The sequence below is a fragment of the Vulpes lagopus genome, chromosome 21, assembly GCF_018345385.1.
Source record: "Vulpes lagopus strain Blue_001 chromosome 21, ASM1834538v1, whole genome shotgun sequence".
NCBI classification, from domain to species: domain Eukaryota; kingdom Metazoa; phylum Chordata; class Mammalia; order Carnivora; family Canidae; genus Vulpes; species Vulpes lagopus.
Window position 1 is genome coordinate 8,483,366 of NC_054844.1, and position 18,071 is coordinate 8,501,436.

The window sequence follows — 18,071 nt, forward strand, 5'->3', positions numbered from 1 at the left end:
TTGCAGCATTATCTACATAGCCTAACTACAGAAGTACCCAAGTTCTAATGGTACAGATACATTCTGCCCAGGTCTAATTATCCAGTGATAAATGGATAGTGAAGATGTGTCATATATACAACAGAATATAATTCATCCATAAAAAGGAAATCTTGCCATTTGCACAAGTGGATGGAGCTAGACAGTATTATGCTAAGCAAAATGAGTCAGACAGAGAAAGATAAATACCATATGACCTCACTCATATGTGGGATTTAAGAAACAAAACAAATGAACAAAGGAAAAGAAAGAGAGAGAGAAACAAACCAAGAAACAGACTCTTAACTATAGAGAACAAACTGATGGTTACCAGAGGGGAGGTGGTAGGGAAAAGGGGAAAGAAGGGATGGGGATCAAAGAGTATACTTACCATGATGAAAAAAACAAACAAAAACCTCTCAGATTTATGGGAGAAAAAAAATGGCAAGATGTTTAAGATGATGTAGATAATGTTTCCATCAGTGTAAAAATAGTAGGTTATATACATACATACATTTATCTAACACATATTTAAACATATATGGAAATACATATAAGAAACTGATAATCAGGGGTGTCTGGGTGGCTCTGTGGTTGAACGTCTGCCTTTAGCTCAGGTTGTGATCCCAACGTCCTGGGATAGAGTCCTGCATCAGGCTCCCCGCAGGGGGATCCTGCTTCTCCCTCTGCCTATGTCTTTGCCTCTCTGTGTGTGTCTCTCATGAATAAATAAATAAAATCTTTAAAAAAAAAAAAAAAGAAAAGAAACTGATAATCATAGTTTCTCTGAAGAGGCATTTAAGAGACTGGAATTCAGGGTGGAAGATTTAACTTATACTTTTATTTATATTTTTTCCTGTTTGCCTTTTTAACACATCTTTCTTTTTCAAAGACAAAACCAGTATTTAAATTTTGTAAGTGTTTCAAACTTCTAGGACTACCACAACGTCCTAATAAATTTTGCATTTATTTTTATGAAATTACTATCAGCTGTCTTAAAGAAATTATGAAGAATAAGAGAAGTGCTGTGAGACTTGGAAACATTGACAGGGGCTGAGGGTAGAAACAGGGAGGCCAGTCAGAAGTCCACTGTAATAACCCAGGTAAGACAGATGGTCTGTGCTGGTCACCATGAAGGTAATGAAAAATAATCAGACTGCAAGACATAGATTAGGGGGAGCCTGAGTGGCTCATTTCGCTGAGCATTAGACTCTTGATTTCAGTTCAGGTCATGACTTCGGGATTGTGAGATTGAGCCTCACAATCCCATGTCAGGACTTGTGCTTGGTGGGAAATCTGCTTAAGTTTCTCTCTCTCTCCTTCTGCTCCTCCTCTCTTTCTCTCTCTCAAATAAGTAAATATTAAAAAAAAATTTAGTGAGTTTGTCGTATTTGGAGCAAAAAAAAAAAAGGCATACCACTACCAGTTGGAATACCTCATGTTTGAATCTTAAAAGCTAAGAATCTGAGTAGAGGAAAACAAAGACTAAGAGATTGCATCATTGGAGCCACTCTGTTCAATATGTAATTGATGCACACCTGTTGAAAAGTAAATGCTCTGATATAGTACCAAGAAAGCAAAGTTAATGAAAACAAATTCTCATAGTAATGATGAGTCCTGCCACCATACCACACAAAAACACATTATCTTGAATGAATAGAACAAAAATAAATAAGGCTACCCCAACTGAAAATGTTCTACTCTCCCAGCATGTTTTCTCTGTTCTAATGGTACAGGTACATTCTGTCTGAATCTAATTGGTTCTTCTTTTCTGTCCCCATCACAAGGAATCTTTTGGAAGCTTTTAGTTGAATGCTGTTCCAGGTAACTTACAAATCCTTCTTGTCTCAAAGTTACAAGGAAAATCATTCAAGGCCCATTTGTCTTGAGCATTAACAAGGACAACACAATTTTCTTTCTGATTGTTGGGTTCATCCTCATGCCGAAATCTGAAATGAAAAAAAAAACAACAACAACAACATATATATGTGTGTGTGTGTGTGTGTGTGTGTGTGTGTGTGTGAGGGTCAGGGGACATGCAGAGAAAATCCCTCTGGTGAAAACTTTAGAGCGCACTGTCTGATAGAAGTATTGTAGTATATTAGTATAACGGTTAACACATGGTGTTCTATTCTGAGTAAGCATTTCTACATCAGTATACTCCAGAATACTGAAGTATTCTTCAGTATGTTTATCGAATGAAACATGAATCATTTGGGTAGCCCAAATGATTTCTGCTTACTATTTTCTCACCTTTACCCCCAGCTCTTCACCCAGTCAATATACTCACAAAATATCTGGTTTAAATGGTGTTTTGTCCACCGACGACCACAGGCCTTTATGGTTCTCATCTATAAGTCCCAGGAAATATGAAAACTGTCTATCCAAAAATTGAATAATAAAGTTCTGCATAAAAATAGAAATTTTTATAAGTATATTTGCATTTGTTATTTAATAACTGTTATGTTAAGAAAAGAGGGAAAAGATCTAGATTACCAGCTAAGCACAAAAGCACTGTCTTCAGTCAGATCTGCTTTCAAACCCTGCCTCTCCCATATATTGTGTAATGTTAGTAAGTGCTCTAATCTCACCAAACCCAAGACTTCTCATCTTCAAAAGGGACCACTCTACTACTTCACAGAGTTTCTGTGAAGAGTTAGTGAGATCAGACTTGCAAATCCCTTAGCACAGTGCTTAATAGGATCCAAATTTTTAAACTTTCATTTTTAAAATTGCCTTCTTTAATTGCTTGTGTATTAAATTAAGTTCCATTTTATTCAAAGAGTCAGTGAGCCTATAGGTTGCAAAGCCATTGGAACAGAATCCTCCAGGAAACCCCCCAAACTTAGGAAAGGGTAGACTATGAGCTCTTGTTCATATATGGATGTATATTAGATGAGGAAATACATTTGTTTTTAAAGAACTGAATTAAACTTAAGAATTTTTTAAAATTTAGAATTACAACCATACGACTGAATTATTTTTCCTATGCTTTCTCCTGAGAAGCTATTTCAGTCCTGATTAAACCATTCATTTATTCACTTACTTACCAAACATTTTATCAAGACCTATCCAGTGTGCTTAGCACTGTGCAGGACTTTGGAGATGCAAAGATTAGAAAAGCAGGGCCCCACCCTCTACCAAGTGAATGGGGCAGAGAACAGATAAGCTCAGTGCTATTATCACACAATGCACAAAGTACACGGAAGCATCTCCAAATTAGAACAGGGAGGATGGAGAAGGGAAGGTGGTCAGGATATTTTTCTGGAGGAAATGACACAAAAATCAAATCTGGAAAGACCAGACGTTGGCCAGATGAAGAAAAAGGAGAGAGGAAGATAAAAGAGATGAAGCAAAGGCATAGACATAGAGCAGAGAAATTCCTTTTTCTCTGCAAAGAGATTCAAATGAACAGAGAGACAGATGGGAGCCTCCTAACATACCAGCTCAGCTTCTGTGCTGATGGTAGCCAAGTGAGCCCCCATACTCGTGCAGTTCCTTTCACTCTCAGCCCAGGTCTTGTTGTCATTAAGAGGAAGATAGCAGTTGGACTGGAAGGCTCTCCAGCCAAAAGGACAGCAACTGCCCCTGCTCCCTGGTGAGAAATTAAAACAAAAATCACTTACAAAGGAGCATTTCATCTGTAACAGATTGCATAGCTATGCTGTTAACTATACAGTTAATATTTTGGGGATTCACAAAATCATTCGTTCCCCCTCTTTCAAAAATCCTGAAAATTACATTTCTAAATGTTTTTTGAACAAAAGTTTCTGAATCATATAGTGACTATAAGAAAATTACAAGATATTCTCTTAGAAGACATCATCATTTTTCAATGTCCCTACATCTATTTACTTCATATATGAAGTGTTTCTAAAACAAAGTCTTTTGCAGGAAATTTTATCTAAAGGGGGTAAAGAACCTATAGAACTCTCAAGGGTTTCCTCATCCTCCCAAATGAGGTTTTACAAATTCCCGCATAATGAAAGAGATAAAGTCACTTCAGCAAAGCTCTCTATTCTAGCAGGAAACAGTCATTAAGATACACCTGAATCAAAAGAAAATGGAATTAAATTAGTATTAGTATTATGTTTTGGATTTCTGGAAATGGACCTTAGACGTGTAGTTATATTCTCCAGTTATACAACTGATTACAGTCATGAGAAATCTATTCCTATTTATTGACATTCCCTCTTGCACCAGATACTCATCTTATAATTTAATCTCTCTTGGTTTACTACTGATAACTTTATTTATTTTTTTTAAGATTTTATTTATTTATTCATGAGAGACAGAGACAGAGAGAGTGAGAGAGAGAGAGAGAGAGAGAGAGAGAGAGGCAGAGACACAGGCAGAGGGAGAAGCAGGCTCCATGCAGGGAGCCCGATGTGGGACTCGATCCCAGGTCTCTAGGATCAGGCCCTGGGCTGAAGGCGGTGCTAAACAGCTGAGCCACCAGTGCTGCTCAGTACTGATAACTTTAAATCCAGATCATGAACCTGAATGGAAATGGAAGAAAGAAATAAATTCTCCTGTGCCCTTTGCTATCTGTACCTTTCAATTTTGATATCTCTCTGGTACATATCAGCTTCGTGTGGTACTCTGGTAACTTGAACACTCCCATGCCTTTACTGCAGCGTAGAAAGTTGTGATGAGTCACTGTCAAAAGGGAAAAGAGTTAGCTTTTTTGGTTTTGTTTTGTTGTTGTTGTTGCTTTAGTTTTCTTTTCCTCTATAATCATTTAATTAGGGAAATGGGAGTTGGTCACTCTGATCTTTCTCTTCTCCTGAGTTAAGGTAACTATCCCCTATTCTTACTTCCCAGGTCCTTTGTTCCAGCTCCAGGTGAATAGGTTGAAAAGAATTGTTGAAATTTAATATTTTTAGTATCATATTATCCATGTTGTGCTTTATGGTAGTAGTTCTGCAAACCTTCATGTGTATATGCTTTTAAGCATATTTTTCTATCAGAATATGTGTTAGAGTGGAGATTTTTAGTGAACACCAGGATAGTTCTGCCAAGTTTTACGAGCTATATACATTTATTGGTCTTTTAAGTATTTTTACTTTGAGGGGTGCCTGGTTGGCTCACTTGGTTGAGCATCTGACTTGATTTTGGCTCAGATCATGGTCTCAGGGTTGTGTGATCCAGCCCCACATTGGGCTCTGTGCTGGGCATGGAGCCTGTTTAAGTTTCTCTCTCTCTCTCTCCCCCCCTCCACCCTCTACCTCTCCCCACTCATACACACTCTCTCCCTTAAAAATTATAAATAAATAAATATTTTTACTTTGAAATATAACTGAGTGCAAAGAAGTGAAAAACACAAATGTACAGTTTATCAAATTATTGAAAAGTGACCACTTCAGGTAACAACAACCCAGCTTAAGAAACACAGTATTGCCAACATCCCCAGATGGCCTTCACATTCCAAATACAACCCACTTCCTCTCTCTTAAAGATAACTATGCCATGGCTTTTAAAGTAATCATTTGTGCTTTGCTTCACAATTTTACCACTTAATAACATATCCCTAAACCATACAGATCACATTTGACTACTTTTGAACTTTAAATAAATAAAATCATAAAATATGTACTCTTTTGGTTCTGCTTTTGCTCAGTGTAATTTCTGAAATTTATCTATATTGTTACACACAACTATAATCCATTCATTTTTATTGCTATAAAGTGATCTGCTGTCTTAATGAATTAAAATATATTTATATATTCTTCTGGTAGACATTTGCATTGCTCCCAGTGTTTGACTATTATGAATTATGCCACTTTTGAACATTTTGACCATGCATCCTAGAGCACAGAAGTATGCATCTCTGTAGGATACATGCCTAGGAGTGGAATTGCTGGTTGTAGGATATATATATTGCCAACTATGATAGCGACAAAGTTTTCTTTCTTTTTTTTTAATTGGAGTTCAATTTGCCAACATATAGCATATCACCCAGTGTGGCAAAGTTTTCCAAGCTGGTTGTACTGCTCTATGCTCCCATCGGCGGCAACTCATCAGAGGTCCAGTTGCTCCACACCATCATCAATATTTCACAGTGCCAGACTTTTTAATTGTTGCCATCCTAGTATTGTGCAGTGGTATCTCATTGTGAGTTGAATTTTCATTTCCCTGAAACCTAATGAGGTTGACATTTTTGTATGTGTTTATTAAACATTTCCAATTTCTTTTCTATAGTACCTGTTCAAAATTTTGCCTACTTTCCTGCTGTATTGTCAGGAGTTTTTCCTATTGATTTAAAAGTATTGTTTATATATACTGTACACTAATTTTTAATCATTACATGCATTACAAACACCTCCTGTGGCTGTTTTCCTTCTTGATATTTCTGTTGCACAGTATTCTTACTTTATTTTCTCCATTGGATAGCACGAGTAAGAAATCATTCTCTGCCTTGAGGATAAATATATTCTCCATTTATCTTCTAAAAAGCTCTACTGATTTGCTTTTCACATTTTGGCCAATAATCCACTTCGGGTTGGTTTTGTACATAACACAAGACAGGAGACCAATTTCACTTTTTGAATAAGGACACTCAATGGTCCTCTAGCACATGAACTGAACAAAATTGTCCTTTCGCGATAACTGCAGTATCCCCTTCTGTTTTATATAAAGAGTTCATACATGCAGGATCTGTAACTAAGCTCTCTATTCCTCTCCTCTGGTCTATTTATCTGTACTTGCACCTATACAATATCACCATAATTATAATAACTTTATACAAGGTCTTGCTATTAGAAAGAACAAATCTTTCTCAATTGTTCTTCTTTTCAAAACCAGACTACAGTCCATCTGAAAGCTGGGTTGTTGCTGGTTACTGTTTACTGATAAGATGCAGCCCTTTATAATCTCAGTCAAAAATGGAGCATGATTTACTACAGTCACCAACCTTTGTATGTATAGAAAAGAGTTTGACTCCCATTTTTCATTCTCTGACACAAGACAGCACCATCAAAGGTTAAAAATGTAGCTCTGGATTTTAAAGTCAAGACCCTAAAAAGCAGTATGGATTGAAATATTGGGAGAAAATCAAAATAACAAAAGGCTTAGAGAAACTTTTTGAAAGTTGTTTAGGGAAATAATTCACAGAGTTTCATTTCTGTTAATAACTTACCCAAACAATTTGCAATAAAACAAGCACTGAGAAGTGAGATGAAAAAAACAGCAGTGGCCCAAGGGATCAGCTGCAGATGCTGGCCTCCTACTAGGATAAAAGGAAAGATAAATAAATATATTGTCTTCTCAGCCACAAGAACTCGGGAAAATATTCTACTGAAGAGCAAGCTAAATATGAAATCATAATACTTTAGATCTAGAGGAGAGCTTAAAGATTTCCTCCTGAATAAATCAATTTTAGAGCTTACTGATAAAAACATACATACATACATAAAAATATAAACAATTTTTTAGAATGGAAAGTCTTTATAAGACAGAAAACCTGAAAATCATAAAAAATTGATAATTTGGGTCCATAAAATTAAAACATCTATATAACACAAAAAATGTTGAAACACAAGGGACATATGAAAGAAAAATTTGTCACAATATTAATGTCTAGACTGTATAGAGAATTTCAAAAATCAGTTTGAAAACTGAGCAAAAATCTGCTGAAAATTTAATTTGCTAAAATTATAAACACTCATTAAAAAGTATGCTCAAAGGAATGTAAACTACAATATTATGGTATAATTTTTCACATATGAGATTTTTAAAAGAAAATAGAAAATACACAGCGTCAGCAAGACTGAGGAGAGATAAACTCTTCTGGTGAGGAAATACATGCTTATGCTAAACTATAAATTAGAAAGCCGTTAGATCAAGTTAGCAGCACTTACCAACTTTTTTTTAAAGATTTTATTTATTCATGAGAGACACAGAGAGAGAGGCAGAGACACAGGCAGAGGGAGAAGCAGGCTCCATGCAGGGAGCCCAATGTGGGACTCCATCCCAGGTCTCCAGGATGACACCTGGGCCAAAGGCAGGCGCTCAACCACTGAGCCACCCAGACATCCCGAGCACTTATCAATTTTTAAATGAATTACATTTGCCACAACAATTTCAATTATAGAGCTCTATCATTTAGAAATAAATGAACTGAAAAAAATTAAAATAAATAAAATAAAAAAGAAATAAATGAACTGGATGTCTGGGTGGCTCAGTTAGTTAAGTATCTGCCTGAATCTCAGGTCATGATCTCAGGGTCCTGGGATGGAGCCCCACATCAAAAGTCAAAAGGTGGGCTCCCTGCTGAGCAGGAAGTCTGCTTTTCACTCTCCCTCTGCCTCCCTCTCTCCCACTCGCTCATGTGAGCTCTCTATGTCTCTTAAATAAATAAATAATAATAATAAATAAATAATAAATAAATAAATAAAATCTTTTTTTTTTTAAATCTTTTTTAAAAAAAGAAATAACTGAACTTATTTATATGGAAGGATATTCAATGTAGCACTTTTGGAAGTAGAAAAATGCACCAGAAACCAATACTTGCATGTGCATTATTAATAGTAAATATTCTGAATTATGATGAATTTCTATGATGGAATTCTTCACAGTGATTAAAATAATCCTATATATTTGTGTGTATTGACAGAAAAAGTCTTCATGACATTTTATATTGTTACATAAAAATTGTATGTCAGGGCAGCCTGCATGGCTCAGTGGTTTAGCGCCGCCCTCAGTCCAGGGCATGATCCTGGAGTCCCAGGATCGAGTCCCACGTCAGACTCCCTGCATGGAGCCTGCTTCTCCCTCTGCCTGTAAAATCTTTAAAAAAAAGTGTATTTCAGGACCAGTGTACAATGTGGCTCCATTGAAGGCTGCCATGGTGGAGTGATGAGGTGAAGCAAAAATATTAATTTAAAAATTATGTATTTCACATTTTTCCTATTTCCCAAAAATATGGCTTAATATTCTTGTAATACAAATATATTGTGTCCTTTAAGTACAGCTTAAAATGGGATAAAGTCAGAGCCTCAGGTAAACTGAGCCTTATTCAGTGTATTTTGTATATCTTCCTTCTTCCTCTTGCCTTTAAAAGAATCTTCCTAAATTACTCTCTTTCTCCCCATCTTTTTTTTTCTGTATAATTTATCTTCTTTCTTGGCTGAATTTATGTTTCACAAAGAAGTTTCTCTTACCCAACATATTTGAATCTATGAGCTTCCTCTTCACCAAAGTCTTTGACATTTCCTTTAACTCTTCCTCCTCATCATCTTCAATCTTCACAACTATTAACTACTAACAATTCGTATTTTTAAATCTTAGTTGTAATGATATTTGTCTCCTTAAAACTGAGAGGAGAGGGATCCCTGGGTGGCGCAGCGGTTTAGCGCCTGCCTTTGGCCCAGGGCGCGATCCTGGAGACCCAGGATCGAATCCCACGTCGTGCTCCCGGTGCATGGAGCCTGCTTCTCCCTCTGCCTATGTCTCTGCCTCTCTCTCTCTTTCTCTGTGTGACTATCATAAAAATAAATAAATAAATAAATAAATAAATAAAAATAAATAAAATAAAACTGAGAGGAGAGAATGTACTCACGTTTATTTTGAGGTTCTGCTTGCCCCATCATGGGTTAACTCTCTTGATGTCCTGCGGTTGGGAGAACTAGAGCTTCTCTTACTTCTTCCCCAAGTGCGTATTTCTGTGGGTAAAGGAGTAAACCCTCAGAAATACTTGAGACTGAACACTAATGTTACTTATTCTGGTAAGATCAGAAAGTTCCCTAAATAAAAGACAAGTCAAAAGAAGAAGTCTTTTCAAAGACAGGTTTCCCTTGATCACTCTGGGAGACAGCAAAGGCAAAAGGAAATTGGGAAAGCAACACCCAAAAACAGCCAGTAGAAATTTCCACTAAGTATGTTGAGATCACTAGATGAGTGTGTAATGTGACATTTCTCAATGTGTTTTCACTCATTCAAACAAAAAGTTTAGCAATACCCTAAGAGAATAATCATTATGCCTAATGAAAATTTAATAAGCATTCCTTCATCTCTCTTTTTTCATTTATGGATGTTATATTTTCAAAGGTAATTACAGGCTGGAGGTAAATTCTGCCTTAAAAAGTACTCTGAAAAAAAGTTCTCTGAGCTGAGTAAGTTGTGTGCAAGATACCAAAAGACAATGTGAGCATCGAGCTGAAGCTTTTATTTTTTTTTTTTTGAGCTGAAGCTTTTAATGTACACAGTGTACATATATTGTATGGAAAGACACAGGAACTTTTGTTTTGGAATTGAGAAGAGGATGGTGGAGCTATTGATTAAATCCCCAAATCCTCCTACAGGAGAGAAAAATAAGCCTGTTAAGGCAAAGGCAAATGAAATGCAACATTCTGTGATAAAGACAGCCTAATCAGGGTCCCTGACTTCTTCTACAGTACTGTCCTAGACTGAATGTTTGTGTTCCCATCCATGCTGGCATCATGATCTCAAATGTTCCAGCCTCTAGAACTGTGAGAAATAAATGCCTGTTTTTTTTTTTTAATTTTTATTTATTTATGATAGTCACAGAGAGAGAGAGAGAGGCAGAGACACAGGCGGAGGGAGAAGCAGGCTCCATGCACCGGGAGCCCGATGTGGGATTCGATCCCGGGTCTCCAGGATTGCACCCTGGGCCAAAGGCAGGCGCCAAACCGCTGCGTCACCCAGGGATACCCCTAAATGCCTGTTTTTTAAGCCACCAATCTATGGTATTTTGTTAGAGCAGCCTGAGATCACAAAAACAAGTATCTAGCATCTTAGAGAGTCTTCCTAAATTTCATCTTCAGAATATGGCCCTTTTCCTGCATTCTTCCTTAAGCTACAATATTACTTTAAGTATACCTACATATATATATTTAGTGAACCTGAATAACGTACTACTTTGCTATGTTAAGCTGGAAATAGGAGGAAGTAAAACTACATCTTTGAGGGGATCCCTGGGTGGCGCAGCAGTTTGGCGCCTGCCTTTGGCCTAGGGCGCGATCCTGGAGACCCGGGGATCGAATCCCACATCGGGCTCCCGGTGCATGGAGCCTGCTTCTCCCTCTGCCTATGTCTCTGCCTCTCTCTCTCTCTGTGACTATCACAAATAAATAAAATTAAAAAAAAAAAAAAACTACATCTTTGACAACACATATATTTTTCAACACCGTCACAACCCAAAGCATTTCCACAGCAACAACAGTATTTACCCACACACTCTCATAAACAACCCTAGAAACTAGATCTTTGTCTAAAGTAATATGTGTTGGGACACCTGGGTGGCTCAGTGGTTGAGCATCTGCCTTCGGCTCAGGTCATGATCCTGGGGTCCTGGAATCGAGTCCTGCATCAGGCTCCCCACAGGGAGCCTGCTTCTCCCTCTGCCTATGTCTCTGTCTGTCTGTCTGTCTGTCTCTCTCTCTCTGTGTGTGTTGCGTCTCTTATGAATAAATAAATAAAATCTTAAAAAAAATAAAGTAATATGTGTTTGTGGCACCTGAGTGGCTCAGTGGTTGAGCATATGCCTCTGGCTCAGGGCATGATCCCAGGGTCCTGGAATTGAGTCCTGCATCAGGCTCCCTACAGGGAGCCTGTTTCTCCCCTCTGCCTATGTATGCCCCTCTCTCATGAATAAATAAATAAAAATCTCTTTAAAAAAATAAAGTAATATGTGTTCTTTATTAAAAGAATCTAGGGTCCTAGAGGATATATAAATCCCACCTAGAACAAGAAAAAATAAACTACAGCTGGCATATTTTGTGTCCCCAGAAAACAAACACTATTTCAAACACATGAGAGACACTCTGCTCTAGAAAGTTTCCTGAGCCAAATGAAACGCTGTGTCCAGATATAGTTAAGATCACAAAAAGACAGGGGTGCCCACGTGGATCAGTTGGTAAAGCAAGTGTCCGACTCTTAATTTCAGCTCAGGTCATGACCTCAGGTTGTGGGATAGAGCCCTGCATTGGGCTCTGCACCCAGCAGGGAGCCTGCTTGAGATTCTCTCTCCCTCTGCCTCCGAGCTCTCTCTCTAAAATAAATGAATATATATATTTTAAATAGCTATAGCATCAACAACTTCTAAATGGATGGAGACACAATAAAAATGAAAATGGTGACATCAAAAATGTAAAAAGAGGGAGAGTAAAAGATGGAGTTTTGGCATGGAAGCAAAGTTAAATTGCTATCAACATAAAATAGACTGTTATATCTACAAGATATTTTATGTAAACCTCATTGGAATCACAAAGTAAAAATCTAAAATATAAACTAAGATAAAGAGAAAGGAATCAAAGCATACCACTACAGAAAATCATTTATTGCAAAGGAAAGCATAAAGAAAGGAAGGAAAAAAAATGGAACCATGAAACACAGAAAACAATAAGATGGCATTAACAAGTCCTTGCCTATCAATAATTACTCTCATTGTTAATGAATTGAGTTCTCTAATCAAAGGCACAGAGTGGCTGGATGGTTAAAAAAACAAGACCTAACTATATGCTGAGTACAAGAGATTCACCTCAGCTCCAAACATATACAGAGATTCAAAATAAAGAGATAGCAAAAGATACTCTATGCAAGCAAAAACAAAAAAGTATCCATCCTAATATAAGACAATATAAACTTTAAGCCCAAAATGGTAACAAGAGACAAAGATAGTTACTATATAATGGCAAAAGATCAATACATCAAGAAGATAAAACAAATATACATACATGCATACAACATCAGAGCATCTATAATATTTCAAGAAAGTATAAAGAGACCCAAAGAGAGAAATAGGAAACAACACAATAATAGTAGGGTTCTCAATTGCTCACTTTCAACAAGATCACTGAGACAGAAAATCAATAAAAAAACAATTTACTTGAAAATAACTTTAGACCAAATGAACCCAAGAGACAAATCTAGAACATTCCATCCAATAGCAGTAGAATATACAAGTAGAATATACATTCTTCTCAAGTGCAAATGGAATACTTTCTTCCAAACATTTAAAGAATTAATGGAAATCCTCAAACTTTTCCAAAAAATTGAAAAGAAGGAAACACTCCCAAATTCATTTTATGAGGATAGCATTACTCTGATACAATAGCCAGATAAAGATACTACAAGAAAAGAGAACTATAGACCATTATCCCGGATAAATATAGATACAAAAAAACTCAACAAAATATAGCAAACCAAATTCAACCGCACATTAAAAAAAATCATCATTATTAAATAGGAATAATACCTGGGATATAAGGATGGTTCAACAAATGTAAATCAATAAATGTAATGCACCATATTAATAGGATAAAAGATAAAAATCATATGATCATCTCAATAGACGCAGAAAAAGCATTTGACAAACTACAACATTCTTTTATGATAAAAATGCTCAAAAATTAAGTATAGAAGGAATATACTTCAACACAATAAAGGTCATATATGACAAAACCACAGCTAACATCATAATCAATGGTGAACAGGTGAAAGTTTTTTCTCTAAGTTCAGAAATAAGACAAAGGTACCCACTCTTCCCACTCTTATTCAACACAACATTAGAAATCTTAGCCAGAGCAATCAGGGAAAACAAATCAAAGGTATCCAAAGAAAAGGAACAAGTAAAATTGCTTTCATTTATATTTGATCCCATATATAAAACAATCCTAAGAATCCCAACGAAAAACTTCTAGAATTAATTAACATATTCGATAAAGTTGTAAGATACACAATTATCTTACAGAAAATAATTGTGTTTCTATAGACCACCAACAAAACATCTGAAAAAGAAATAAAGAAAACAATTCCATTCACAATAGCATCAAAAACACTAAAATAATTAGGAATAAATCTAACCAAGGAAGTAAAATAACTGCACAGAAAACTACAAGACTTGGATGAAAAAAATTAAGGAAGACACAAACAAATGGAAAGATACCCTATTTTCATGGATCAGGAGAATTAATATTGTTAAAATGTCTACACACATTTTATACATATAAATCATCTATAGATTCAATGCAATCCTTATCAAAATCCCAATGACATTTTTCACAAAAATAAAAAAATTATACTAAAATTTGTATGGCACAACAAAAGACTCTAAATAGCCAAAGCAACCTTGAGAAAAAAAGAACAAAACTGGAAAATAACACTTCCTGATTTCAAATTATACTACAAAGCTAAGTAATGAAAACTGTGGCACTGGCATTAAAATAGACACATAGATCGATGGAGTCAGACTGGAAGCCCAGAAACTCCTGCACCTATGGTCAACAAATATTTGACAAGGAAGCCAAGAATAGTCAATGGAGATAGAACCATCCCTTCAAAATAGTGTTAGGAAAAGTGGATAGCCACAAGTATAAGAATGTGGTTCTTACACTTATCTTACACCACTTATAAAAATGAACTGAAAATGGAGTAAAGACTTTAAGAATATCTGAAACTATAAGACTCCCAGAAAAAAAAACATAGGGATAAAATTCGTTGACATTGGTGTCAGCAATGATTTCCTGGATATGAGAGCAAAAAACACAAGCAGCAAAAGCAAAGGATGAATAAGTAGGATGACCTCCAATTTAAAAGCTTTCTGCTTTTTTAAAAAGCCTTTTTTTCAGATATTCAAAAACATTTATTAATAAAATGAAAAGGTAACTTACAAAATGGAGGAAAACATTTACAAAACACATATCTAATACAGCATTAACATCTAAAAAATATAAAGAACTTGGGACGCCTGGGTGGCTCAGCAGTTTTGCACCTGCCTTCGGCCAAGGGCATGATCCTGAAGTCTCAGGATGGAGTCCGCATCAGGCTCCCTGCATGGAGCCTGCCTCTCTCTTTCTCTCTCTCTGTGTCTCTAATGAATAAATAAAATAAAATAGATAGATAGATAGATAGATAGATAGATAGATACATAGATAGATAGAACTAATACAATTCAATAGCAAAAACCCCTAACAGTCCAATTTAAAAACAGGCAGAGGAACTGAATCATCTCCAAAGAAGACATACCGATTGCCGGAAGGCACATGAAAAGGTGCTCGACATCACTAATCATCAGGGAAATGCAAATCAAAAGCACAGTGGAAAAAAAAAAGCACAATGACATACCACCTCACACCTGTTAAAATTAAGGTTATATAAAGAAGACAAGAGATAACGACTGTTGACAAGGATCCGGAGAAAAGGGAACCCTAGAGCACTGCTGGTAAGAATGTAAATTGGTACAGCTACTATGGAAAAGTGTGGAAGTTCCTCAAAAAATTATAAATAAACCTACCAATGATCCAGTAATACCACTTATGTTTTCATATCTAAAGAAACTGAAATTAGAATATTGTAGGGATATCTATAGCATTACTCAGAACACCCAAGATATGGAAACAACCTAAGTGTCCATCAACAGATGAATGGATAAGGAAGATACGGTATAAATATGCAATGGAATATTATTCAAACATGAGAAGGAAGGAAATCCTGCCATTTGCAACCATTTGGATGGACATTGAGGACATTATGCTAAGTGAGTTAAGTCAGGTAGAAAAAGATAAGTACTATATGATATTACTTATGTATGGAATCAAAAACTGACAAACTGAGGAACAGAGAGTAGAATGGTAGTCACCAAGGGTTGGTGAGTGGGGGAAATGGGGAGATACTGGTCAAAGGTACAAACTTCCAGTTATGAGATTAACAGTCTAATGTACAACATGTTAAGTATAGCTAAAAATATTATATATACTTGAATGTTACTTAAAAAATAGATTTTAAACATTTGCCACACAAAAGAAATGGCAAATATGTGACAGGATGCAGGTGGTAGCTAATACTACAGTGGTAATCATCTTGCTATTTGTAAATGCATCAAATTGTATACCTTAAAATTACACAATGTTCTATGTCAACTATATCTCAATAACACTGAAGGGAAAATTTTGCATCCTTACAACAGAATATATTTGGCAATAAAAAGGAATAAAATACTGCTACATGCTACAATATGGATGAATCTTAACAACATTATGCTAAGTGAAAGCCAACCACAAAAGACCACATATTGTGTGATTCCATTTATATGAAGTGTCCGGATTGGGAAAATTCATAAATACAAAAAGTAGATTAGTGATTGCCTAGGGCAGGGCACGGTGGTATAGATTTTGGAGTAATGACTAAGCAGTGTGAAGTGTCTTCTTGGGTAATGATATGTTCTAACATTGATTGTGATGAAAGTTGCATAAATCTGTGAATATGCAAAAAAGCCACTGATCTATATACTTTAAATGACTGAGTTATATGGAATGTAAATTATATCTCAATAAAGCTCTAAAGAAAAAAGATTTACTCTACATCTGAATGTCTACCAACTCATGAACAAATAAATAAAATGTGCTGTATTTATAAATGAAATATTACTTAGCAATAAAAAAGTATAAAATATTGACATATAAACAACCTCAGAAACACCATGCTAAGATAAAAAGTCAGACACAAAAAAAAAAAAAAAAAAAAAAAAAAAAAAAAAAAAAGTCAGACACAAAAAATACATATTGTTAATTTTTAAAAATGAAATATCTACAAAAGGTAAATCCATAGATTATATAGTGAGGAAATTAGTGGTTGCCAGGGACCAGGAGTGGGAATGAGGAGTAACTGTAAATAGGCACAAGAAATCTTTTTGGTGGGCAGCCTGGGTGGCTCAGCAGTTTAGCGCTGCCTTCAGCCCAGGGCGTGAGCCTGGAGACCCGGGATTGAGTCCCACATCGGGCTCCCTGCATGAAGCCTGCTTCTCCCTCTGCCTGTGTCTCTGCCTCTCTCTCTGTGTGTGTCTCTCATGAATAAATAAATAAAATCTTTAAAAAAAAACCTTATGGAGTGATGAAAAAGTTCTATATCTGTATTGTGGAAATGGTTTTACAACTCTACAAATTTTCTAAAAACCACTGAATTATAAACTTAAAACATCTTATGGTATATAAAGTATACCACAATAAAGCTGTCTTATAATAATAATAATAACAATAACAACTTTAAATGGAATAGACTAAATTATCCAACCAAAAGACATAGGAGTGGCTAAATGGATAAAACAAAATTACATGCGGCCTCTAAGAGACTCCAGCTCTAAGGACACCCCCAGTCTGAAAGTAAAGAGATGAAAAGAGATACTCCATGCAAATGGAAATGAAAAGAGAGTAGGTTGTAGCTATTCTTAGACAAAATAGTTTCTAAGACAAAGACTATAATAAGAAATAGCAAAAGTCAAAATAAAATGAATAAAGGAGTCAATTCAACAAGATGATATAACATTTGTAAATATATATGCAACCAACACAGGCTCACCTAAATATATAAAGCAAATATTAACAGACCTGAAGGGAGAAATAGGCAGCAGTACAGTAATACTTGGAGACCTCAGTGCCCCACTTTCAACAATGGATTGAGGGATCCCTGGGTGGCGCAGCGGTTTGGCGCCTGCCTTTGGCCCAGGGCGCGATCCTGGAGATCCGGGATCGAATCCCACGTCGGGCTCCCGGTGCATGGAGCCTGTCTGCCTCTCTCTCTCTCTGTGACTATCATAAATAAATTTTAAAAAAAATTAAAAAAAAAACAATGGATTGATTACCCAGGCAGAAAATCAATAAGGAAACATTGAACTTAAATGACACATGGACCTAACACACATGTACAGAACATTCCATCCAAGAGCAGCATAATATACATTTTTCCCAAGTGTACAGGGAACATTCTCTAGGAGAAATCACGTTAGGCTGGCTACAAAACAAGTCTTAATAAGACTGAAATCATATTAAGCATCTTTTCTGGCTACAATGGCATAAATCTAGAAATAAATTGCAAGAAAAAACCTGAAATTCACAAATATATAAGGTTAAACAACATGTTATACATACGTATTATTCTTTGAGCTACTCTATGTATTTTGATTGGGGAATGTAGTTCTTTTCTTTTAAAGAAATTGTTATTATTTGATTGTGGCATACTTCACATACCATAAAATAATGCTTTAACCAATGGATCAAGAGGAAATTAAAAAAAGAACTCAAACTAAAAATTAAAATGTC

At 35.9% G+C, this 18,071-nt stretch overlaps 1 protein-coding gene across 6 annotated transcripts in view; it reads right to left on the reverse strand.

Annotated features, from left to right (window-relative positions):
* Positions 1-307: 307 nt before the first annotated feature.
* Positions 308-18,071, reverse strand: part of LOC121480267 (C-type lectin domain family 4 member D-like) — a 53,483-nt gene continuing 35,719 nt past the window's right edge. For 3 of the 6 annotated variants that reach the window (XM_041736701.1, XM_041736699.1, XM_041736702.1), the window contains 7 exons: positions 17,361-17,561; positions 9,578-9,680; positions 7,157-7,246; positions 4,573-4,677; positions 3,462-3,613; positions 2,309-2,424; positions 308-1,967 (listed from right to left, as the gene is read on the reverse strand). In XM_041736701.1, the coding sequence (XP_041592635.1) occupies positions 1,823-1,967; positions 2,309-2,424; positions 3,462-3,613; positions 4,573-4,677; positions 7,157-7,246; positions 9,578-9,608 (639 nt within the window). In that variant the 5' untranslated portion in view covers positions 9,609-9,680; positions 17,361-17,561 and the 3' untranslated portion in view covers positions 308-1,822. The remainder of the gene's footprint in view (positions 1,968-2,308; positions 2,425-3,461; positions 3,614-4,572; positions 4,678-7,156; positions 7,247-9,577; positions 9,681-17,360; positions 17,562-18,071) is intronic. The other 3 variants (XM_041736703.1, XM_041736700.1, XM_041736704.1) reach the window with 1 other exon arrangement.